Source organism: Camelus ferus, chromosome 4 (assembly GCF_009834535.1).
Source record: "Camelus ferus isolate YT-003-E chromosome 4, BCGSAC_Cfer_1.0, whole genome shotgun sequence".
Classification (NCBI taxonomy): domain Eukaryota; kingdom Metazoa; phylum Chordata; class Mammalia; order Artiodactyla; family Camelidae; genus Camelus; species Camelus ferus.
Genome location: NC_045699.1, coordinates 75,139,165 through 75,162,414, shown reverse-complemented (window position 1 = coordinate 75,162,414; position 23,250 = coordinate 75,139,165). Strand labels below are relative to the sequence as shown.

Here is a 23,250-nt window from a genome sequence, read left to right as displayed (position 1 = left end):
TATGCAAATTTTAAAAAATATGTGCAGCATATTGTGCATATGTATTTACATGCAACATAGGTAAATTGTAACAATTCTACCTGATAAAACTTAAAAATGAAAAAAAATCATTAGGGAGTGTTCAACTCCAAGAACAACAATAATTATTAAAAAATAAAAGAATAAATAGTGCCATTTACAGTAGCTCCCCACAAAAATGAAACACTTAGGTAAAAATCTAACAAAACATGTACTGGGTCCTTATTCTAAACACTAGAAAATGCTGATGAAAACAAATTTTTTAAAGACCTAAATCCTAAATAAATGGAGAAAAGCAAAATTGTGCTCATGGACTGGTAGGCTCAAAATGATAAAGATATTGATTCTCCCCAAAGTGATCACAGACTTTTGACGTAATGCCAAGTAACGAAAGGTTCAGGAGAATTTTTTGCCCGTCAAGAGGGGCAGACCGTAAAATATGCATGGAGGACACAGGAGCCGGAGCAGCTGAAACAGCTTTGATAAAGAAGAACAAAGCTGGAGGCCCAGACTGCACAGTGTGAAGACCTGTGACGTGGCTGCAGGAATCAGGACAGAGCTGGGAGGAGACAGACACCACAGAAGGTCCAGAAAATACAGCTCTTTGAACAAAGGTGCAAAGGAATTCGTCGAGAAAGGGTGGTTTTCTCAATATCCAGTGCTGGAGCTTCGGCCATCCGTGTGCAGAGTGGATGGACCTGCCTCAGCCGCACTTCTTACAAAGAGTAATTCAAAGTGGGTCACAGATTAAGCTACATCGTGAAAGTTGGTGACCTGAGGAGAAAGAAATCTTCATGACCAGGGGTGAGGCAAACAGTTCCTCGTGAACACGTGAAAAGTGCACCCACAGGAGAACGCATTGATGAACTGGGTTCATCACGGGTTTAAAAGTTTGCGAACCTCATACGTGACAAAGGACTACGTCTAGAAAGCATAAAGGAGTCTGTAAAGGGGCAGGAAGAAATCAAACACTGTCACTGTAAGGTGAGCGAAAGGTATGACCACCAGCGGGGACGCCGTGTGCGGGGAGGACTGTCAGCTTCGAGGCCGCCGGTGCTGACTGAGGGCAGGAGGGCTCCCTCTGCGGCTGTCAGGGAGGCTGAAACGAAAACCTGTGACAGCGAGTCCTGAAAGAGTGCAGAGAAGCCGGGTCTCGCGCTGAGAACATTTGGGCAGTTGTGCTGTGCGCCTGGAACGCAGCCAGCCACGACTCCAGAGAGGCTGGGGCTCCTCCCAGGACCAGGTGGCCTTTGCTCCGGCCAAGCCCTAAGCCTCGGGCCTCTCCAGTCACCTGACTCCGCCCTGCTCCAGGCATGAGCCCTGGCACCTGGCTCCCTGCTGGGGGAGAGCAAGTCGGAGGGCAAAGTCCCAGCAGCCTCCAGGGAGGGTCAGGGTGGCCCCAGGCAGCAGGGGGACGGGACCACCCCGGGCGGTGCCCCTGGGTGGGGTGAGCAGCCCTGGCCTCAGCGTCCCGGGTCCCCAGGCTGGTTGCCGGCCTGGCCGCAGGCTGGGCCCAGCTGGGCGGTGACTGGCTGGGGGGTGGGGAGAGCGGGACGGCACCAGCAGTGCCCAGGGGACAGACGGCAGTCCTTCCTCCTGCTGCCGCCAGTCGTCCACCAGCCCAGGTGAGGGGCGTCCTGGTCGGGTGGGGGGGGGGCTGACCCCACCCACTGGAGGCTCTGGCTGCCTCGCGCCCTTGCAGGCTGGGGAGTGGGGTGGGGTCCCAGTGTTCCTGGCCCCTGCCTGTGACCAGGGTGCTGGCTGGGGACACAGGCTGGGTCCATCTGAGCCTGGCCTGACTGTGGCTCAAGCATGTCACCCTCTTCTCTGAGCCTCCATCTTCCCTCCTTGAAATGGGCTCATAACCCAGACAGCCTGCAGCACTGCCTGGTGGGCCAGGAGGAGGCCTGGGGCAAAGGCCGCTGCCTTCACCCGGGAGTCCCCACACCCCTGGCGCAGGAGGCACGTCAGTGAGGTCTGCATTCTCACGGGGTTGCTGACGCCACACAAAGTCCACACACCTCGAAGCTCTGGAGGCCTCAGACCACCTCCTCTGGGCGGCGACAGTGGCTGGCCTGAGGCTCCCGGTGGCCTTGTGCGCATGGCCTGCTTGGGGGCATTTGGGGGCTGGAGAGGCCCCGCAGGGCTTCAGCCACCGAGCTAGGTGCCTCGGCCCTGTGCGAACCTCATCCTGGGTCAGCTGGGCCAGCTGGGCCAGCTGCTGAGGGACCGTCCTGGGGCCAACTGAAATGTGTCAGTCAGATGAGAGACACCTGAGGCTGGGTTTTCAAACGGAAACCAGGTGTCGCTGTTCAGCACTCCTGGGTCTTCAGCTCCTTCAGCAGAGACAATGCGCTCCCTGGGACTCTGCTCACCTCACCCCTGGTTACCACGGGCTGCCCCGTCCCCTGGTTACCCATAGGCTGCAGGGCAGCACTTGGATGCCAGGCCATCCCCTGCCCCACCCGGTCCAGGCCTGGCTGCAGGGTCCGAGCTCTGGAGAAGACTGTCCTGGGAGAGGCCCCTGGTGGGAGGGAGAAATGGGGTCCTGGGCCCCCCAAGTTCTGTCTGGAGCTGACCGTCAGAGCTGGGGCTCCTTCTCCTGTGGGGGCAGGTGGGCAGGATGACACCCTGGGGTCGGCATTACAAAGGGCTGTGTCCGGGCCAGCCTTGGTGCCAGATGGGGCATCGGGGTGCACAGCCCCCGCAGGCCCCTCTGATGCCCGCAACACCTTGGGTAACCCAGCTCTCCCGGCCTGGTCTCTGGCCCTGCCCTTTTTGACCCAGCCAGGGTGTGTGGGCTGAGCCCCAGGGGGCATGGAGGGGCTCTCCATCTGCAGCTGGCAGATTCGGGGTGCCCACTGCTGCCCACCCCGCAGGTGCCAGTCCTGCCCCCACCATGGGGCTGACTCAGAAGGAGCGGGTCTTCACGGTCCTGCTGGGGTTCGCAGCCGTCTCTGGCCTTGTCACGCTCATTCTCATCCTGGTGGAGGCCACCAACGTCCTCCTGCCCGCAGACACCAAGGTGCAGCCCTGGGCCCCACGGAGGGAGGCTAGGCTGGGCTGAGCAGTGGGCGGCCCATGCCCTCCTCACCCTGGTGTCTCTCCCAGTTCGGGATCGTGGTCGACGCCGGGTCCTCCCACACGTCCCTCTTTGTGTATCAGTGGCCAGCAGACAAGGAGAATGACACAGGCGTGGTCAGCCAGGCCCTGGCCTGCCAGGTGGAAGGTCAGGGGGCCATTCCGTCAGCGGTGGGTGGCTGTTGGGAGCTGCCAACTGCTGCCTGGCAGGGATCTGGCACAGCCTTTTCTGGGGACCCCAGACACTCCCAGGCCTGCAGCAGCATCCCTCCAACCTCTCCGTCCCCCCGCACGTGGTCTCTCCCTGTGTCTCAAATCCCCCTTTCCCGTCTCTTGTAAGGACACTGGTCATTGGATTCAGGGACCTGGGGAGTCCAGAATGATATCATCTTAAAATCCTTAACTTAATTACACCTGCAAAGCCCTCTTTTCCAAGTAAGGTCCCATTTGCAGGCTCCGAGGGTGAGGATGTGGATGCATCGCTGGGGACTACCTTTCAACCTCCCACAGGCCTTTTCAGCCCAGCCCTGCCTGGGGTGCTGTGTTTCAGGGCCTGGAATCTCCTCCTACACCTCTGACCCTGAACAGGCTGGCGAGAGTCTGCAGGGCTGCCTGGAGGAGGCGCTGGCCCTGATCCCAGAGGCCCAGCACCAGGAAACGCCCATGTTCCTGGGGGCCACGGCGGGCATGAGGCTGCTCAGGTGAGGCGGCTGGCATGGGGCCCCGCAGGTCCGCGAGGCTCAGCGTGAGAGTGCTGGCCCCCGCCTGGGGCAGGGCGCAGGAGGTGTGGGCTTCCAGCCAGCCCCAGCCCCCGGCCTCTCTGTGCAGCCAGAAGAACAGCTCTCAGGCAGAGGACATCTTAGCAGCGGTCAGCCGCGTCCTGGGCCAGTCTCCCTTGGACTTCTGGGGTGCTGAGCTCTTGGGTGGGCAGGACGAAGGTGCCTTTGGTTGGATCACCATCAACTACATCCTGGGCAAGCTGGTCAAGGTGCCGCGGGCAGCCCCAGGGCCGGGGCCGGACTCCAGGCTGCGGGTCAGTGAGGCCGGCCCCGGGACTCAGTGTCCCCTGTCTGTGCTCAGTACTCCTTCTCCGGAGAATGGATCCCGCCTCTGGACGGGACGTTGGTGGGCGCCCTGGACATGGGTGGGGCCTCCACGCAGATCACTTTTGTGCCCGGGGTCCCCATACTGGACAAGAGCACCCAGGCCACCTTCCGCCTGTACGGCTCCGACCACAGCGTCTACACCCACAGCTACCTCTGCTTCGGGCGTGACCAGGTGCTCAGCAGGCTCCTGGCAGGGCTGGTGCAGGTGAGCTGGGCCCCGCGGGCCGAGGGTGCGGGGTCGCCAGCCAGGCTTGAGCTAATAGCCGCCTCCCGCCCCCACAGAGCAGCCAGGGCCCCCTGGTCCGCCACCCTTGCTACCACAGCAGCTACCGGGACACGCTGCCCTTGGCCCCCCTGTACGAGTCGCCCTGTGTCCACGCTGCGGCGCCCGCAGACCTGGCCCAGAACATCACGGTGGAGGGGATGGGGAACCCCGGGGCCTGCGTCTCGGCCATCCGGGGTCTCTTCAACTTCTCCAGCTGCAGCGGCCGAGGCGACTGTGCCTTCAATGGGGTCTACCAGCCCCCCGTGCGGGGCCAGTTCTACGTGAGCACGCCCGCTGCCCGCCTCGGGGCCTGACTTCCTTCCGAAGTCCAGGGGGATGGGGAGCCTGGGACCCTGTGTGTGTGGGGCTGGGGCTCACCCAGGCTTGTCCTGCCCCCATGCCGCCCCCCATTTCCCCCCCCCCCAGGCCTTCTCCAACTACTATCACACCTTCCACTTCCTGAACCTCACCTCTGGGCAGCCGCTGGCCACTGTCAATGCCACCATCTGGGACTTCTGCCAGAGGCCCTGGAAGCTGGTGGGTGGATGCCAGGGCTGCCTGACCCACTTGGGCCCCCCAGCTCCCTGGGCTGCAGACTTCACCGGGCAGGGGCTCGGTGGGACCCCATCCTGCTCCAGGCAGGAGACCCAGGGTCATGCCTCCAGGTGGGCCCAATCCCAGTGGGCCAGAAGGTGAGCCTCACCGGGCCCCTGGCTTCTCCGGGCCTGCAGGTGGAGGCGAGCTCGCCGGGGCAGGACCGCTGGCTGCGGGACTACTGTGCCTCCGGCCTGTACATCCTCACCCTCCTGCTGGAGGGCTACGGTTTCCGGGAGGAGACCTGGCCCAGCATCAAGTTCCGCAAGCAGGTGACCGCCTGGCGCAGGGTGGGCTGGGGGCTTGGGGGCCGCGGCCCGCAGCCCTGACCAGCTGTGCGGCCTACAGGCCAGCGGCATGGACATCGGCTGGACGCTGGGCTACATGCTGAACCTGACCAACATGACCCCGGCCGAGGCCCCGGCCCAGTGGCGGGCACAGAGCTACGGTGTCTGGGCGGCCGGGTTGGTCTTCATGGTGCTGACCCTCGCGGCCATCCTGGGGGCTGCTGCGCTGCAGCTCTTCTGGCTGCAGGACTGAGCCTGGCGCCGCCCCAGCCTCCCTGAGCCCTGACCCCTGGGGCCTTGAGGTCCCAGCACCCCCAGGACCCCACTCCAGCATGCCTCCCAGGGCAGCAAGTGCCCTTCTTGGGACCCTGCAGCCTTCCAGGGCCCAGGTGGAGACCGGAGTGGGGAGTGACTGCTGGAGACAGAAGGGGCCTGGCTCTTTGGGGGTTGTTGGCAGTGGGCCCTGGGGTCTTCCGGAGCCTCGGTCAGGCCCTCTCAGGGGCCAAGCCCAGAAGACGGACCACACCTTGGTGGAGGCAGATTGCTTTTATTAAACTCTCCTTCCACGGACTTCCTAGGGCTGACCTCCTCACGTGCGCCGGCCAGCTGGGACCACGAAGCACTTGGGGAAAATGCCAATTCGGCCATCACAGTGGCCCTCCAGCCACGCCTGGTCCACTGTGGGGGGACGTCGGGGTGTCTGCTCACAGAAACCACATGTGCCCCGTGGCCCCGCAGGGCAGTGGGGGTGGGTGGTGGCCTGCCCTACCTTCACACAGGACGTCCACCGTGTCTCCTGGCCGCAAGCCCAGGTCCTCGGGCCCCTGGGCGCGGTAGCTGTGCTGGGCCACCACCTGGTAAAGGACAGGCCGGCCGCCCACTCCCTGTGGCAGGGTGAGGGCTGCAGGTGAGCTTGGCACCAGGAGAAGGGCCGCCAGCCTGCCCCAGGCCCGTGCCCCACTGAGGCTCACCTGGCACTGGAGCTGCAGCCCCCCGCGGCCGGCAGCCGCACTTTGCCAGGCCCTCTGCAGCGCCTCCTCCCCAGTGAGTGGCACCCAGCACCTGTCATCACCAGGGTCTCTGTATCTGCAAAGAGACCCCTCAGAGTGGGCAGCGCGGGGCAGGGGCTTCGGGAGGGTGCTGACCTCTGACCTCCAGAGCTTCTGACGCGCCTAGCCCCTCCTCCAGGGCCGGGGCTGAGAGGTGCCCAGCTTGGAGCCCTCCGGCCCTGCTTTCCACCCACCTGAGCTGCCCATGCTGGGCCTGGGGAGGAAGGGCCTGGCTCAGCAGAGCCCGCAGGCTGGACAGGTCAGCTCCTCTTGGGGCCTTCAGGGCCAGGGTGAAGGCACACTGCACCATGATGGTCACCAAGGACTCAGGGCCCCCTGCAGCCACTTCCTGGGTCCAGGAAGAAAGGTGGTTGGTCTTCAAGGCCCCAGATCTGCACGCCCAGGACCGGCCAGGGTGGGGGGCTTCGGGCCAGGGGGCAGGGCAGGGACTGAAGGGTGGGAGGGGCTGGGGCTGTCGATTTGTAAGGATTCCTCAGCTGGGGTCCCTGGGGGTGATTCAGAGGGATGGGGTCTGGCCTTGGGGCCCCCAGGTCCCTGGAGGGGGGTGACTCGAGAGCCTGTGCCTCTTACCCTAACACCCGCGGGGTCCTCAGAGGAGCCAGGGCCCGGTTCCCCAGCCACCAGCGGCCCTGTGGAGGTGGGGGTGGGGCTCAAGTGGCAGCCACTCCCCAAAGCAGTATGTTTTGGGAGTGGAAGAGTTGCTGGCACCACGTGTTCCCCAGAGGCCACCAGATTCCTCCCTGCAGGACAAAGAGGGTTCCCAGCCCCCCAGTACCTGCCTGGGGCTCCCTCTACAGAGCATCCCACCTGCCACCCGCTGCTCTGGATGCCCTCACCTGGAGGAACCTGCTGGCCAGCCTGCTCCACGGGGGTGCCCTGCAGAGAAAGCCAGAGGCTGGGCTCTGCTGGGATAGGGTGGGGGCTGGGAGTGGGGTCTTTGCTGGGCCTGGCCTCCGTGGGCAGGGGTGGAGCTCTGAGGGTGAAGACAGCTTTCCCCAGACTGGAGCTTGTCAGGGTAGTGCATGGACACTGTCCCAGCAGAGCCAGTAATGGGGGATATGGCCTGTGAGATGGCCTGGCCAGGCCGGAAGCCTCAAGTCCAGACCAGTTGTGGGTGACCTCGGGGCATGAGCCAGGTCCCTGCAGGCCTGGAGACCACAGACAGGCCACCTTGCACCAGTGGGCACCAGACTGTCTTCCCTGCCCACTATGATGTGGCAGTTCCAGCTGGGGGGTCCCTGGTGACCCCAGGAGGCTGAGGACGAATGCCAGGGACCAGCTGGATTTCATCCCCATGTTGGGACCTGAACAGTGGGCATGCGTGCTCGAGGGGCAGCAGAAACCCCAGAGGACATGTGTCCCGGCCACTCGGACCAGCTCTCTCAGATCCTGATCTCAGGTGGGGTCTAACAGTTGGGCTATGTAAACGAAATGTGTAGATTCTTATCAGATTTAGCTGCTATTTAAAGCAACAAGGAAGCGACTGCCCATATGTCAGGAGAGTTAAGAGCCCGAACACCCAGCGCGTGCCCCAGGCCTGGCGGGCTTCACCAAGCATGGCCGTGTGGGAAGCATGCTTCCGGGCCCCATTCTGTTCAGTGAGTGAGCTGGACTTCAGTGAAAGTAGAAATGAGGGCGGCCACCTCCTCTGTGCCAGCGACCTCCCCAGCTCCTGCTGCTGGCCGCAGGCAGTGGTCGCCGCACCCACCCGGCCCACCTGCCCCAGGGAGAAGCCTGTGTCCCTTCCAGCCTCAGCCTCAGCCTCAGCCGGCACCTGGGGCATCGCGGGGAGTCCTGTGTCCGGGAAGGAAGGTGGGGCCCTGGCTGAGGGGCGGGAGCCTCACGTCTGGGACGCATGGGCTGCAGGCGCCCCAGGGCCCAGGCTGGGGAGCAGACCCCTGGGCTCCTGTGGTGCACCAATGAGCATCAGTGTCTCCTACCCCTTGTGTCCAGGCTCTGTGTCTGGCTCTGGCCAAGTCCCTGGACTGATGAAGCCAAAGCACCGTCCTCCGCAGGCAGTGAGGCCGCCTGCCCTGCCCTGCGACCCTCACAGTACTCACTGGGGCTGTCCCCAAGCTCAGCCTGGGGGTGGGGGTCCTCCCAGTACCATGGCCCTGCCTGTCCACCCAGATTCACTCACCTGCTCATCGGAGGTGGCCAGTGTGCAGGGGTCAGCCTGGCCAGCCTGGCCAGCGCTGACCTCCATCTCTGCATCAAGGGGTGTCCTGGGGTCGCAAAGGGTACCAGCCCTGTAGGGGCGGTTGTCACAGGCCCTGGGAGGGGAGGGGGCCCTCATTCTCAGGCCTCACTCAGCCCGCCCGGTCGAGAGCCTCTGTGAAAGGTGGGCCTGAGAGAGCCCTGAGCAGGAGAGGAGGCACAACTCCCTTTGGAGCACCCCTGTGAGGCTGCGTCTGGCGGGGCTGCTCGGGCCAGCCCACAGCCCAGCCTGCACTCTCCCCGCACCTCGGCTCCGACCACCCAGGCCTGAGCAGGGCTTCTGGGGGAGGTGGCTTCTACCCCTGGGGCAGAACGGACTCAGGACAGAGTGCCCCTGGGCCTCTGGACAAATAGGGGGCCCAGAGAGGGCTGAGAGGGGCAGGACGCCCCTTCCCCACACGGGGCTCTGGCCTGTCTGGAAAGGGGACGTGACAGTCCTGGCCGCTGGCGGGGAGTGGCCATGCCGGGTCTGCACAAGGGCTCTGGTCTCAGGGGCTGGAAGCGGGCCTCACGCGGGGCCTCTGCCCCTAGGCGAAGCCAGCTCACCGAGGGGAGACAGCCCCTTCCTACCGTGTGGCAGCCCAGGGCCCGGCTTCACTGTGCACATCGTGGACCTATGGGCACAGAGTGCAGCCTCCTCAGGACGCAGGTCCCTGCAGGAGTGTCGGGGCAGGGGGCTTGGTGTCCCCAGCAAGGCTGCACGGTTTTCACAGACTTCACACAGGATGGGACGCCACCCCCCGAATTTAGATCAGAGGAAGGTTGGGGAATCCCTGGGGAGGGTTCAGAGCACCTGTGGCACCTCCCTCCTTAACTGCAAAGTGCCAGAGAAGCCGGGGCTAGAAGGTGCCTACCCACCTGTGGCTGCTGAGGCTGGATGTCCTCATGCTGGTCATCAGGGACAGTGCAGGCCACCACCTGGTGAGGGACAGCAGGGGGTCGGCCGGGCCAGGGTGCCTGCCCTGCACCCCAAAGTCTCCGTGGCCCGAGGCTGCCGGACCCACACGGTGGGGGCAGGGAGGTGGCGAAAATATGTTTGATGAAGGACAATATCTGCACTTATTTTTAGTACAACTTTCCAAATAATTTTGTTCGCTAGAAACAGTCATCTCCTGCCATAAGAGGCCCCAAGTTGAGAGACTGTTGCAGCTCAGAGCCCCTCCTCCACTCAGGCCCCAGCAAAGACACAGCACCGAGCTCGTGGGTGACCCCGGGGGTGTTAGGTCTGGCCCAAGGGCCACCAGCCGGAAACCAGAGCGAGTCTTCTTGTGCACGCAGAGACGTCCCTTCCCCACAAGCCTCCCCGCCTGGGGTGAGCTGCCCCACCGCCCCACGGTTCTGCTGGTGCTGCCCCGCCCTCCTGGGCCAGCCCGGGGTCTCGCTCTCCAAGGCCGTCAAGATGCAGGGAGGTGCTGGGGCCAGAAGAACGCGGCCGGGCAGAGGTGGGCAGGGTCGGCGCCACCTTGCAGCGAGGGGGGCTCTGCGGCCGGGTTGCGAGACCCAGGTCTGTGAGCCCCGCCCGGACATGCCGCCCCTGACCCCGGAGCCCCACGCCCTCTTTCCACCCACCAAGGCCTTCATGACACCACGCGCCCTGCGAACGCAGCCTCGGGGCTCAGGACAGACTGTGAGCTCAGCGTGGGCCTGGCCGCTGGCCCCTCTCTGGCCTGCCGGGCGCTGCTGTCCCCTGAGCTCCTGAGGCTCGAGAAGTGAGACTCTGCCCGCCCTTTTACCTTGGCCTTGCCCAGGAAGTCCACAGGCTCCAGGTGCTCCAGGCGTCGCCGGTGGGGCCGGAAGACCTCGCCCCCGGGGACCTGCCGAGGCTGCAGGGGGGCCTGTTTCTGGAGGGGATGGGACAGTCAGACTCGAGCATCTGCCCAGAACTGGGCCTACCAGGCCATCTGAGTCAGCTCAGGAGTCCAGCTCCCCTCACCTGCGCCCTCACCTGCACTTGGCCCAGGGCGACATCCAGGTCATCACGGGCCCCGTCCGGCCCCTGGGAGATGGCCTTCTCCAGGCTGCAGGTGGCCTCAGCCCAGAGCCCCAGCTGGCACTGCACTGCAGCCATGTTGAACCGCACCTGAGAGTGAGGGGGAGGTGACGGCAGGGGCCGGGACCCACCCGCGGTCCCACCTCTGGTTCTACTTCCCCCGCCCTCCTGGCCTCGCTCCCAGCCCTGGCCCTGCTCCAAACACGGCGCCTCCCAGACCCAGCTGCCCAGGGCTCTTCCAGGCAGCCAGCAGATGGGGAGCCTCTTGGCGGCCCAGGCTACAGACCCCAGCCGGAGTGGGCCAGCAGTCTGTCCATCACCCTGCTCTGGAGGCGTCCTCTTGGCCTGTCTCCCCAGTTATGCATCAGGCCTGACCCTCTTCACGGCCCCTCCTCCCTGTGCTGCCCTGCTCACTGAGCCTCCGCCTTTCCCTGTCCTGCTCCCTCGCCCCGTGTGGAAGGAGATGGGGGACGGATTGGGTTAGCTGCTGTGCTGGGGGTGTGCTGTGGATTGCAGCAAAGTCGCCTGGTGCTCCTGGGAGCTGACCCCTCGGCCAGCACGCGGGTGGAGGACAGTGAGTGTGTGCCCCGTCAGCCCCTGTCCCCACGGTCTGCAGGGACACTGTGCTCCCAGAGCTGCTGCCACAGGGCCTGGTGGGGTCATGGCCGCCCGCTCCCCACAGCCTGCCTGCACCTTCAGCGCCCTGGGCCAGGGGACAGTGGGCTGTGGGCTCCACCCCATCAGGACTTGCCTCGTGGGCGGCTTGCTGGGACACAGGTGGTTTCCAGAGGGCTGGAAAGGCAGTGCGTTTCCGGGAGCACTGAGAGCGGGGGAGGCATCCTCCCAACGCCCCTCCCTCTAGGCCAACACTCCTGGGAGGCCAGGAACAGGGCTGAGCCTGGAGCCAAGGGCGGGCATCAGGGGCCCTCAGCCGGCTGCACTCCCGCCCAGCTCCACCTGCCTGTGGCCTCTTACTGACTCTCGGACCCTCCCTGCCCTCTCCCGGGGGGTGGAGCGCTCCACCAGGGTTTGGGGCAGCTCTGGCCAGAGGGAGCATCCCAGTCAACGTGGCCCCGCCTGTGACAGTGGGACGCAGATGACAGGGCCTACAGGACTCGGGGCCTGGAAGGACTACCTGGGTCATTGGCCCCCAGACAGCACCCCCTGTGCCCCAGCTGGTCCCACCTGCCAGTGGCCCGTCCCTGCACAAGCCAGTGCAAACTCACCTCCCAGGCCTGCAGTTTGAACCGCAGGCCCAGCTGGGTGTAGTCGATGGTAGCGTTGTCCCTCAGCTGCGCCAGAGCCAGTTGAAAGTCGGACAGGGCCTCCCAGAACCTGTGGGCAGCAGGGAGGCCCTCACTCAGGGGCCACAGGGAAAGCGGTCGAGCTTTGCCCCATTCCTCCTGGCCCCGCTCCATCTGCCGTGGGACAGGTGTGCTTACCCAGGTCTCCACACATGGGGGGCACTCAGGTCCCGGGGACCAGGCCAAGAGGTCAATACATGGATGGGCTGTACAGAGCACGGGGCTGAGACGACACCAGCTCTGCTCTGGCTCTGACCTCGGCCCCCTGCTCCCCTGCTCAGGCCCCCGTCGGCACCCCAGGCCCTCTCCCTAACCTCAGTCCAAACCAGAGTGCCCGAGGCATTTCCCGCCTGCCTCTCGGGCCCCTGGCCCCTGTGGGCCTCCCCATGCAGAGCCCTGCTGGAGACCCCCAGCCCCACCAGAATCCCCACCTTCCCCGGGCAGGCTCCTGGGTTGATGAGAAAAGGAGGTTGCTCCCAAGCCTGCCTACCCAGCATGGGACCCTCTGTGGGGCTCGTCCTGCAACCCCGATTCCTTCCCTGGGAAGGGCCTCAGCGCAGAGAGCCCCCACCACCTCTGTGTCCTGGGACACTTCAGTCCCACTGCCCTGCCCTCAGTTTCTACGCCTGCAGAGAGGGCATAATCACAGCTCCCTGCTACACGGAGCCTGGCGAGGAGCAAAGTGGGGGAGGCCGGAGAAAGGGCTCCGTGACCCACAGCACAGAGGCCGGGGCCCCATGTGCCTCTGCTCTGCATCACCTCCTACAGGACCCCAGCGTCCTCTCCTGGGCTCGGCTGCAGCCCGGGAGGAGGGCTGGGCGAGAGGAGGCAGGAGCATGAGAAAGGGCTTTGCAGAGACAAAGAGCCATCAGAATAGGAACAAGGCACTGCTGTGCTCACCTCTCCAGCTGGAAGTTCGCCACTCCTCGCTGGAAGAAGCCGACAGCCATGCAGGTGTCCTTGGTCACCGCTTGGTCAAATGCCTGGGGACAAAAATGCCTGTGGAATGCCAAGGTCTGTAATCCAGCCCTTGTGTCACAGATCCAGTCCAGGCAGAGGGGATGCAACAGGTCAAGGGATTCTGTCTGCCCGACGACAGCCACCTGCAGGAGGAAGTCTCCCGTGCCGGGCCAGGGTCCCCGAGCTCGTGCCTGGTGCACACAGCACGGCCACAACCCGAACCGGCCTGAGGTCCTGAGGTGCCTTGCAAAAGGCTCAGGGTTCAGTTAGGTGGTGGCACAGGTCCACTTGTTTACCATGAGGACAAGGAAACACTCCAGCGTGTTAATCATAGTTACCTCCAGGGGATGGAGTTATGCTAGATTTTTGTCTTTTTAAAATCCTATTTTTGGTAGTTCATACAATATGACACACCTCTAATCTAATAGAATCAGGAAGAACAACAATACGAAAGGCTCAGCACGCACATAAAGCACAGCTCTTCCTTAAAGTGGATTCAGAAACCACGTCTCCTGCTAACGAGGGCAGCAGCCATCAGCTAAACACCAGCAAGAGGACGTGGCAGCCGGCAGGCCAAGCACAGGCAACGGGAGGGCCGCCATGGCGCTGCTGCAACAAATCTGGCCGAGTGGGGGCTTGTTGAACTGAGTGTGACCCCAGGTTAAAGGTCCACACGCAGGCAGCGATGTGGCCACTCAGGGCTGGGGAGACCCTTCATCTCCACAGGTCCTCCGGGTTCACACCGACAGACTGCAGTCCCAGCTCCGCACCCCATCCTGCCCTGCTTTTCGGACGCGGTTTCATTCACTGCAGCTGTCCCATCTGCTTTTTAACATCCCCGTGTTTCTACAAACATGCCTGTGCTATTATTCCTTCATTGTGTTGTCTTTAGACAGCACTCCGACTCCTGCTAGAACAGAGGAGGATTAACACTCACCCCCTCTGCCCTGGACCTTTGTTCCCTCTCTCTAGTAAATCACCGTCTAGCATAAGTGGTGACTGGACAGGCCGTACCCCAGTGACTCCTGCTGAACCAGCTGGGGTCAGTGATAGCGTTTCCTTTCTTGGGAAACACTTCACAGCGGACAGCTGTGAGAAGCGGCAGAGCGGGTCCCTTGCACACGTGACTCTGTGTCCCCGCAGTGAGGTTCTCAAGACACCTGCGTCGCTGATTCCCTCTTACGACGCCTCAGCTCTTCCCACTTCTGTGGTTTTCAGCAGCTGTCACCCACGGCCTGAGCAACACCGGAACCTGAGTCTGTCTGTCAGGGGCACTTGGGGACTGGAGCAGTGGGCGAGGTGCTGCTGCCTTTTGTCTCGCACCCATGGGGCAGGTACCACCGCGATGAACTACGGGACGCCTGAAGGGCAGGGAGGGGCTCTGTGCGGCCCCCAGGCAGATGCAGGTGTGTGTGTGCCCCGTGCACCCCAGCTCTTTGTTCTTTTTCGGGTAGTGGGTGGCAGACAGGTGTGTACTCAGATCTGGGGTTGGACACCAACCAGATAGACCTTGTCTCCTCACCACAGGTGTCTGCTGAAGCCCCCGGGTCCCCTTCCCAGCCCCATTCAGCCTGGAGCCTGTTTCCAGGCATGTTAACATCTGAGCTAGTGTTCACCCTGAGCTTTCCCCACGACTGCAGAGTTGGCACATGGTCACCCATAGTGGAGGCAAGTCAGGGAGCCCCACACCCCCATTCTGGCCCTGATTCAGCTCAACCTGCTCCCACCTGCCTCAGGTGTTCATTGAGACGGAACACTGGGGAGACACTCCCAGGTGGCCATCAGGGAGGAAGGGCGGGGCCTTGAGCTCACTCCGGCTGCTGGGTCTTTATCCCACCGCTCAATGACCCCCACCCCAGGGCCAGAGAACAGCATCCCCAGGGGTGGGGTCTCTGAGACCTACCCTCGGGGCGCCTGGTCGTCAGGCCCCCGGCTCACCTGCAGCGCGGCCTCCGGGTCCCCAGCCAGCAGGTGCACGCAGCCCACGTTGAAGCACAACCTAGCGGGCGGCTCCGGGATGCCCGAGAAGAGGCGCAAGGCGCAGTCCCAGTCCCCGCGCTCCACGGCCTGTGCGCCCTGGTGCCAGTCGCGCACCAGGTCCCCGAGCGAGGGCATGGCGGGGTGGACACCAGCTCGGCCGCCCGCGGAAGTTGGCGCTTCCGGGCCAGAGCGGGGGTGGGGGGTGGGAGCGGGGCGCGGCGGGAGGCGGTGGGGGTCGAATCAGGGGTCCGGTGGGATGGCTGCGGGCCGAAGACCGCTGAGCAGAGGCCCCGAGGTCCAGAGACCACCGTGGAGCCGCGGGGGTCCTCGGAGGGAGGCAGAGAAGTCGGGGACGGACGCGGGCGCCAGGCACTAGGTTCAGGCCAGGTAGTGGAGCGCCAGGTGAGCCACGCCCACGGCGCCCCCTGGCGGCAGTACGGCCCCGCCCCCAACCAGCCCCGCCCCGCCGGCCTGACCACGCCCCCAACTGTGGTCGGGCTCCTCACCCCAGTCGGCCCCGCCTCGCCGGCCTGGCCACGCCCCCAAACGGCAGCCTCGCTCTCGGTGGGTCTGGCCTGGGCCCCGCCCCGCCCCGCCCCGCCCCGCCCCGCCCCTCCGGTCGTCCGCCTGGGGCTCCACGCGCTCGCTTCCCGGGCCCGCCGCCCACAGCTCCGCGGCAGCGTTGGCCTCGGTGCGCTGCGGAAAGCCATCCGGGCCGACTGCTGACTCCGCTGCCGCGGCCGGACCAAGGTTCCGGGCGGACCCCGCTGGCTCAGGTGAGTGACCCTGGGGCGCCGACCGAGTCTGCGAGGGGCGGGGGCGGAGGCTGTGGAGCACGTCTTGGTCCAGGGCACCGCCCACAGGCGGCCTGGGGCCTCCGGCGCCCGTGGCCAGCGCTGGACGCCCACACAGCTGGGAGAGACCAGAGGGCAGGTGGGCGCTCACCCTAGCTGGACAAAGCCTGTTCTAGGACCCCAGGTCGCAGCCAGGGGGAGCGCCGAGGTCCACCGTGGAAGGGCAGGTCGGGGTGATGCGCAGCAGCCCCTCTGGGGACCGTCCGTCACGGCGCCACGTCCCGCCCCTGAAGACCCGTTCCCTCCCCGTCTTTCCCTCAGCCGGCAGGACTGGCCCACCCCCAACCCTCCCGGGCTGGTGCTGCCACGTGTGATGGGCAGGCGGGCCCCACGTGGTGTGGCCCGGGCTTGTCCCTGGTGGACGAGCAGAGAACTGTGTACCCCGCGCCCCCAGGCAGGCCTCTCATCTGGCCCTTGCACAGTCTCTTGTCGTCCTTAAAAGTAAAACAGCTAGTTATTTTATCAACAAAATGGGTTTATTTGGGAACAGCAGAAAATTGCAGCGCAGGACAACTGGGCTACAGCAAGAACTGTAAGTTCGGCTAACAAAGGAAAGTAATGGTACTTTACAGAGAAACAGGAGGGAGCTGGGAGGGGCTGCTGAGAAAGAGAGCCCCTTGGAGGAAGTGGACTTCAGGGTGGCGGGGCTTCCTGGCGGCTGCGCTGGGACCGGCTCTCATTGGCTGGGCTGTTGCTGCGCAGGGAGAAAGCGTCTTTTCCCTCTGGGTAGGACACTTGCCCTTCCTCCTGTTGGAGGCGCAGGTGCTGGCTCTGCCTGTTTGGGGTCTGCAGACTGAAGGAGTGGAGGCCTGTGAGCGGCCCCCTTCCACCCTTCCCAACTCCCTTTTAATGAGATTCCCTTATTCACGATCACACCGTGGACACCAGAAGGTCCTCCTGGCATAGGGAGGGAGGTGGTGCGGGCTCTGGGCTCCGTCCAGTGCCATGAGCCTCTCCTTAAAGCTGGGGACCCCTGCAGGTGCCTCGACCTCTCCCTTCTCAGCACGTGTCCCACAGACACCCTGTTTATGTCTTACACGCTGCCACGTTGTTAGCACCTGTTAGTCAAGTTCCCCCAGAGAGAGAGGGACCGATTTTTAAGGAATTAGCTCAAGCAATTATGAGGGCTGTTGAGTCCAAAGTTTACAGGGTGGGCCGGCAGGGTGGAGACCGAGGGAGGAGCAGCTCAAGTCTGGAGGCAGATTTCCCTCTTCCTCAGGGGACCTCAGTCGTTTCTCTTAGGACCTTCACCTGATTGGACGAGGCCCACCCACATGGTGGAGGGTCTCCGCTTTACTACTGTGGCTTTGCCTACTGTTTTAAACGTTAGTCTCATCTAAAACACTTCCACAGCAACATGTGACTGTGTTTGACCAAATGTCTGAGCACCATGGCCTTGCCAGGTTGCCGCACAGAATTAACTGTCACTGCACCTAGCCCTGGAACAGCTCCCGTAGCTGGGCTCTGCCCTTTTACATACACAGGAGAACACCCTGGCCTCCGGGGGCCAGGAGAGGCTTGTGTCTTGGATGGCTGTCAGAGCCCAGATCCCAGCTGTGACTCAGAGACCCAACTTGTCTCCTCCTTCCTCAGGTGGGCCCGGAGGGCCAGCAGGCCTGTGACTGGGAGCCACTCTGCTCAGTTATGGCTGAGGCCCCTCCGGTGTGGCCCTGGGGCAGTCCTGACCCTGCAGACTCCCCCACTGTGGACCAGGGTGGATGAGGTAGACCCACCAGGCTCTTGGGAGAAGTGACCGAGATGAGATGACGCTTGTGATGCAAGGACCCTGCTTCCTCACCAGGGGGATCTCCGAGGCTCCCAGACTGCTGGCCTGGAGGTGGGCAGGTCCCCCCACCCCACACAAGCTCCTCCCCTTACCGAATCCCCAGCGTGGTCGCTGTCTTCCTCAGACCAGACCTCCCACTCCCATCCTCCCTCATTTCCCCCACCGCTGCCAGGGTCACCGTCACTCCTGCAGCTTTGCCCTGTCTGGTCTCAGGATTCCCACCTCACAGCCCCCGACCACCCCTGGGCCCAGTTGCCCCCTCCCCCTGTCCCTCGCAGGGCTCTCGGTTGCCCATGGCTAGAGCCCCACCCCACCCCTGTCCTTGGAGCTCACACCCTCCACTCTGAGGGTGTCCAACCACAACGAACAGGCAAAGGTTGCCAGGTTGGGGTGTGGGGATGACTGCTGAGGGGAACAGGGTAATCTGGGGCAATGTGCTCTTGGATTTGGGGTGATGGTTGCACACACCTGAATGTACTGGAGGCACGGTGTTGTGTACTTTAAAGGTAAATTCCATGGTATGTGAATTTTATCTCAATAAAGTGATGAAAAAATCACTGAGATGTTGGCACAAACATCAAAACCAATTTGAAAGTCAACTGAAATGGCTTTCAAGTTAGTGCTGCCATGTAACTGAAGATTCAGGCCCAAGTGGCCCCACCTGCACCCCATGTCTCAGGGGATCCCGGACGGCCCTGGGTGGTGACCCCGTCCCGGCCTGCATTTGGAATCTGGGGACAGAAGGGTGACCTTCCCTGGTGCTGTTGTGAGGAGCGGTGGCTTTGGAGTCCAGGCTGTCTGCCTGGCCTGGGTCTGGTCAGCTGCCTTTGTCAACCCAGACCAGCGTATCCAGCAGAGATGTGTGAGCCACGCACATGGTTTTAAATGTTCTACAAAGAAACAGTGGAATTAATTTTAATAATGTGTTGAACCCCAGTATACCCCAAATATTACTATTCCCACATATAGTCGATGTAAAAACTCGGTACGGAGACCTTGTGTGCTGTTGTCCCGGGTGCGTCCTGCGCTCAGAGCGCAGGGCGTCGGAATTGCCAGATCAGGCCTGGGAGGGGCTGGGGCTCCGCGGCCTGCTCGGCTCCACAGCACTCCCGCCACGTGTCTCGTGGGTGGTATGGGGCGTGGCCACGGTCCCCAGGCCCTGCTGTCAGAAGGGCTCGTGACATGGTGGTGAGGCCGCTCTAGGGAAGTGGCCTGGGGACTGTCAAGGCCTGGTCACCTTCCCCCAGATGAAGGGCACAGGGGACATGGGGCGGGCGGATACAGCCGACGCCCCATATTTGCAGAAAGCCATGCAGAAAAATGGCAAAGGAAGCATGATTTGGCATCCATCAAGGGTCACCAGCCTTGTTCTCCTGGAAGAGGTGGGCGGATGGACAGACGGACAGCAGGCTCGGGCCTGGGCCCCACGGTGGTCGTGCTGACCCTCGGCCAACGACAAGGTTCCTCGTGGGGCCCTTCAGTGCTGCCTTCCCGGGTTGCCTGAAGGTCAGCTTTGGCTCAGGACAGTGGAATCGTCCCCTCGCTGCCCTTCCCAAGCCAGAGCCACGTTTTCTGGGCTCCTGGCCAGGTCTCAGGCTTTGCTGCCACGTCCCCTCCTGCTCACGAAGCCGCCGTGGGGAAGGACAGCAGGCCTGAAGAACATGCCCCGCCCCATCTCACCAGCAGGGTGCGGCCCCGCGAGGCTGGACCTCCTCCGACGGGGCTGTACGAGAGGTCCTGAGGCTGGGGGGGCACTCTGTCTGCAGGTGGCAACGACCTGGGGAGGGTGACCTGCTGAGGTATCTTCCTTCCCCTGCTGGGTCCCCTCAGGGCCTGACTTGGGGAGGGGGCTTGGGGACACCTGTACTCTGGGCTCAGGGCTCTCCTGCTCAGTCAGTGTGCCAGGCAGGAGCGGGGGGGGGGGGGTCGTGGGGCAGGCACACCTGAGGGCCCTGGATCGTGCAGCACCTGCAGCAGGCGTCAGGCGAGGCTGTGGGAAGGCCAGACAGTCTCCCAGGTAGCTCCCAGCTAGATACTGGGGCCAGCCCTTGGGGGAGGCAGTCTGGCCTGCATGGTGTATCTCTCTGGAGACTCCTGGGCACCCTTTCTCAGGGGCCGAGTCTGTCTCTGGGTGGGTTTGCCACTGGGTGGGAGCGGGGATCTTTGGGACAGATGTCTGGTCCTGCAGCTCAGCTTGGCCCCTCTCAGAGAAAGTCACAACGTTAATGAGTTGCCTTGGTAACTCTGATTTAAAGGAAGTTCCAAACCTGCGGGCTGCTCACCCTGGGGCTCCGGGGAGGCCTGCCCACCTGGCCCTGAGCTGCAAACCCAGCACCACCATTCGGCTGGAGACCACTGCACTCCAGGCAAATCCTTTTCAGTTTAAAATGAGGTCAGTTTAAAAAGTCAGCCATCGGGGGAACTTGCCCTTGGTCTTTGCCAGCTGTGTGCTTTCTCGGCCGCTGCTGCCTGTTGTCAGATTCGGATTCCCGGGCCCAGGGCCAGAACCAGGTTGCCTGGGGAGGGTCGAGCTGAGTTTCCATGGCCTCAGTTCTCCCAAGGGGGGTCTGTGTCTAACCCCCTGACCTGGGGCTGGCCTCTGGGAGGGGAAGGTGGTCCCAGCAGAGGGAGGTGGAAACACACCCGCAGCAGATCTTGGGAGAGATTGTCTTCACTTCCCCCTAATTGAGCGGATTAGAAACAAAACCTCCTTCCACAAAAGGGCCGTTTGGCTGTTTGCCCCTTCCTGGGTGACCAGCCAGGTACGCGGCTGCGGGGCAGGGCCGTTGGGGCCGTGGCAGTTCGTCCTGGGCTCAGGCTTATGTGCAAGGAGCCTGACTATGAGGCAGTGGGTGGCCTGCCAGCCTTGGCTCATCCCGTGGGCCCTGACTCGGGGTCAGCAGGACCAGCCCCAGCCCAAAGCTGGGCTTTGTGACCAGGCTCCGCCCCTTCAAGGAGGGTGTCCTGAAGGCCACACGAGGTGCAGCGGCCAGGGCCTGGCTGAGCTGCGATAATGGAGCAGGGCTGTAGGCAGGAGACCCTCTCGGATGGGTGGTCTGTGGGTCCTGCCTGCAGTGGGACTTGGAAAGTCCTAGGGGAGGAGCCCCGTCTGGGGTTATTTAAATAACCCAGTCTCATGGGTAGTGGGTGCTTGGCCCCACATTTTCTGGTGGGACACACAGAAGAGTGCCCCGCTGGAGCCCTGGCCCCCACCCTGCCCTCCCCGTCCCTGTCCCTGTGTTGGGGATGCACCCCCACTGGGGGTCTGCTGCAAGTGCTGTGAAGGGTCAGGGGCTCCAGAAACAGCAAATAACAGTGTTGACTGCATTGAGCCAGCCGGCCGGGCCGTGTTGGCCCCACGGGGCTGGGGCCTGGGGGAGGCCAGACTGCTGGGGGAAGGAGAGGAAGATAGAGGAAGAAAGGGGCAGTGCTCCTGGCCCACTCTGGGAGGGGCCCACGGGGCATGTTGGGGACCCTCTGGTGGGCCCAAGGGTCACCCTCCCCCAGGCCAGAGGTGCCCAGAGGTGGGTGGGGTCACGGAAGCACAGCCCATCAGTGGCCTGTATACTCTCCGATATAAACAACAGTCCCCAGACTCTGGAGGAAAAAGCTTCTTGGAAGAAACAGACTGTGTAAACAGAAGAGAGGGTGTTGACACAGCGAACAGGTGGAAGCCACGAGGTCCTCGGGGCGAGCGGGGACTGAGCTCTCAGGCATGATTAAAGTGTGGCCTGGGCAGGGATGGACATGTCAGCTGTCTGGGTTGTGGGGTGGTTTCACGAGTGAACACATCTGTCGAGACGCATCAGATGGCACGTCTGAAATACATGTGGCTTACCGTGCAGGAACCACACCACCACAAAGGTGTTAAAACAATGGCGACAGCAGAAATGAGTAAGTAACGAAAGGGTTGCAAAACAGAGTTGAGGAGCTCTCCCCAAAAGGTGCAGAAGAAGAAAGACAAGAGAATTAGAGGTTCTCCCAGGATGCCTAGCGTCCTGGTCAGGGCAGTTACAAGAGGAGAGGACGGAGGACGGGGCCAGGACGTTTCCCAGGACTGACGCACACGAGCCTGCCTGGTGGGGCCTGTCCTGTCCGTCCTCCTGACCCCTGCATGCTGTCGGGGAAGGTCCCCCAGGAGGAGACCAGCTCCTACGTCTTCAGACCTCTTGGCACCAGCATGAGCTAGAAGGACCGCCATTGTCATGTATGGAGGGATGGCTTCTCACCTACAGCCCAGGCACAGCCAGCCTTCCAGCCAAGGCTTAGTGCACAGTGAGGACGTTCCCAGACCACCGACGCCTGGCTGTGTTCCCCCCTTGCAGGTCTTCTCAGGAAGCTCCTTGAGAATGTGCTCCTCTGGGGGAAACTGAGAAAGATGAAGACTGAAGTCAGGAAATGCAGGATGCACCAGGAGAGAAGGGGGGGGTGGTCCCAGGGCGGCGGCCGTGCCACCAGGAGGGAGAGCAGCCGTCCAGGTTGAGACAGGAGGGCAGAGGCTTGCAAGCAACGCCTCTGGAAACAAGTGATTGACTTCCAGGCTTGTTTGAACGTGCTGAGGGAGGGCCCGTTAGTGATGGTGTCGCAGGAAATCCAGCAGGGAAGCGGTGTGTCATTTTTTCTTCAGTTCCCCTCCGTGCCCATTTTTTAGGCAGGATAATTTCTTTTGCTCTGTCTTCAAGTTCTCTGACTTGGGAAGAAGGAGCCTTGTGGGTTCTCTCTTCGGGGCCGTACTGGGTCTCAGGATCCACGCCGGAGGCGCCATGTGTGTTACTGTGGTACAAATAGAACTGCTTGTCCAGGAGTCTTTATAAGGCCTCCTGTAAACAGACCAAAGGAGGAAACGCTGGGTAATCTCTGTAAATGTGGGGAAGGGCCTTGTATAAAATACATGATTGCAGGAAGCCTGGTGGTCCCCTGGGAGTGGTGGCACCGGCCGGGCTGATTTAGAGCTGGGTGTGCCTCTGCAGGCTCGCTCCTGGGTCCTCGCGGTGGGTCCACCTCTGAGGTCAGCATCCAGCATCCCCGGGCCCAGCAGGGGACACCGAGGCCACCGGAACCCCTGACACCTCCTCGAGCACAGAAGTGGGTCCTGTGTGACTGCCCGTCAGGGTCTGTCCCACTGTGGGCCGCTGCAGCCTTGCTGTCCCTCTCCACAGGTCCTGAGCAGCCTGCGGCCTGTCCCCGAGGATGGACCCCGGAGACCCTGCCTGTGACCCTGCTAGTGACCCTGCCACCAGAGACCCCACTGGTGACCCCACTGCTCAGTCCGTCCCCACAGGTGAGTCTGTGCCCCTCAGGGCCCCAGGTTCAGCTGGCTGCACTTGGCAGGGCTGGGCCTGGGGTACATGCAGGGGATGCGTTGCATGTGTGTGGGGTGCATGTGTGCACTGGGTGGGGACTCCAGGTGGGGGTGTCTGGTGACATGGCCTTGTGTGGGCCTGGGACACGTGGAGTGGCCTTGGGTGTGGACACAAGCCCGCAGGTAGCTGCTCCTGGGGCCTTCCTGTCCTGAGGGTCACTGGCAGGCACTAGTTTTGCCCTGGGTAAGGTCCCAGCAGCCCCTGGGCATGGGGAAGGTGGCAGTGGACCGCCTGCTGGCCACTTGCTTGATGGCCGATCCCAAGGGTGGGCTGTGACTGGACGGACTCCTTGGGGAGGAGGCTGGAGCCCACACTGAAGGGTGGGGGGAGCTAGCGCATGGACCTGGGGGGAACGCGGGGTTTTCTCTGAATCCT

At 62.9% G+C, this 23,250-nt stretch overlaps 3 protein-coding genes across 22 annotated transcripts in view; 2 read left to right on the top strand and 1 right to left on the bottom strand.

The window, feature by feature from the left end:
- The first annotated feature begins 698 nt into the window (after nt 1-698).
- ENTPD8 (ectonucleoside triphosphate diphosphohydrolase 8) lies at nt 699-5,922 on the top strand. The gene is made up of 10 exons (XM_032479032.1): nt 699-1,643; nt 2,898-3,043; nt 3,130-3,247; nt 3,650-3,800; nt 3,928-4,087; nt 4,180-4,410; nt 4,488-4,751; nt 4,897-5,007; nt 5,202-5,336; nt 5,413-5,922. Exons 2-10 carry the CDS (start codon nt 2,918-2,920, stop codon nt 5,602-5,604), a joined length of 1,488 nt encoding a protein of 495 aa, XP_032334923.1. The 5' UTR covers nt 699-1,643; nt 2,898-2,917; the 3' UTR covers nt 5,605-5,922.
- NOXA1 (NADPH oxidase activator 1) lies at nt 5,832-15,959 on the bottom strand. Of its 8 annotated transcripts, XM_032479023.1 has the most exons (16): nt 15,818-15,959; nt 14,831-15,244; nt 12,833-12,915; nt 11,855-11,963; nt 11,380-11,526; nt 10,572-10,718; nt 10,372-10,479; nt 9,497-9,556; nt 9,209-9,252; nt 8,562-8,694; nt 7,258-7,297; nt 6,992-7,161; nt 6,595-6,749; nt 6,323-6,437; nt 6,121-6,235; nt 5,879-6,029 (listed from the first exon to the last, which is right to left on the bottom strand). In XM_032479023.1, the coding sequence occupies exons 2-16, from the start codon at nt 15,005-15,007 to the stop codon at nt 5,941-5,943; spliced, it is 1,692 nt and encodes a 563-aa protein (XP_032334914.1). In that variant the 5' UTR covers nt 15,008-15,244; nt 15,818-15,959; the 3' UTR covers nt 5,879-5,940. The 8 variants fall into 8 exon arrangements, with proteins under 8 accessions (XP_032334917.1, XP_032334914.1, XP_032334915.1 ...); XM_032479024.1 differs by lacking the exon at nt 15,818-15,959 and having other exon boundaries at nt 6,323-6,431; nt 14,831-15,289; XM_032479027.1 differs by lacking the exon at nt 15,818-15,959 and having other exon boundaries at nt 6,992-7,050; nt 14,831-15,281.
- EXD3 (exonuclease 3'-5' domain containing 3) overlaps nt 15,363-23,250 on the top strand; it is a 74,182-nt gene continuing 66,294 nt past the window's right edge. For 5 of the 13 annotated variants that reach the window (XM_032479016.1, XM_032479015.1, XM_032479017.1 and 2 more), the window contains exons 1-2: nt 15,496-15,648; nt 22,672-22,793. In XM_032479016.1, the coding sequence (XP_032334907.1) occupies nt 22,703-22,793 (91 nt within the window). In that variant the 5' untranslated portion in view covers nt 15,496-15,648; nt 22,672-22,702. Of the gene's footprint in view, nt 15,649-16,003; nt 16,259-17,319; nt 17,564-19,218; nt 19,312-22,671; nt 22,794-23,250 lie in introns of those variants that run through there. The other 8 variants (XM_032479014.1, XM_032479013.1, XM_032479008.1 and 5 more) reach the window with 6 other exon arrangements.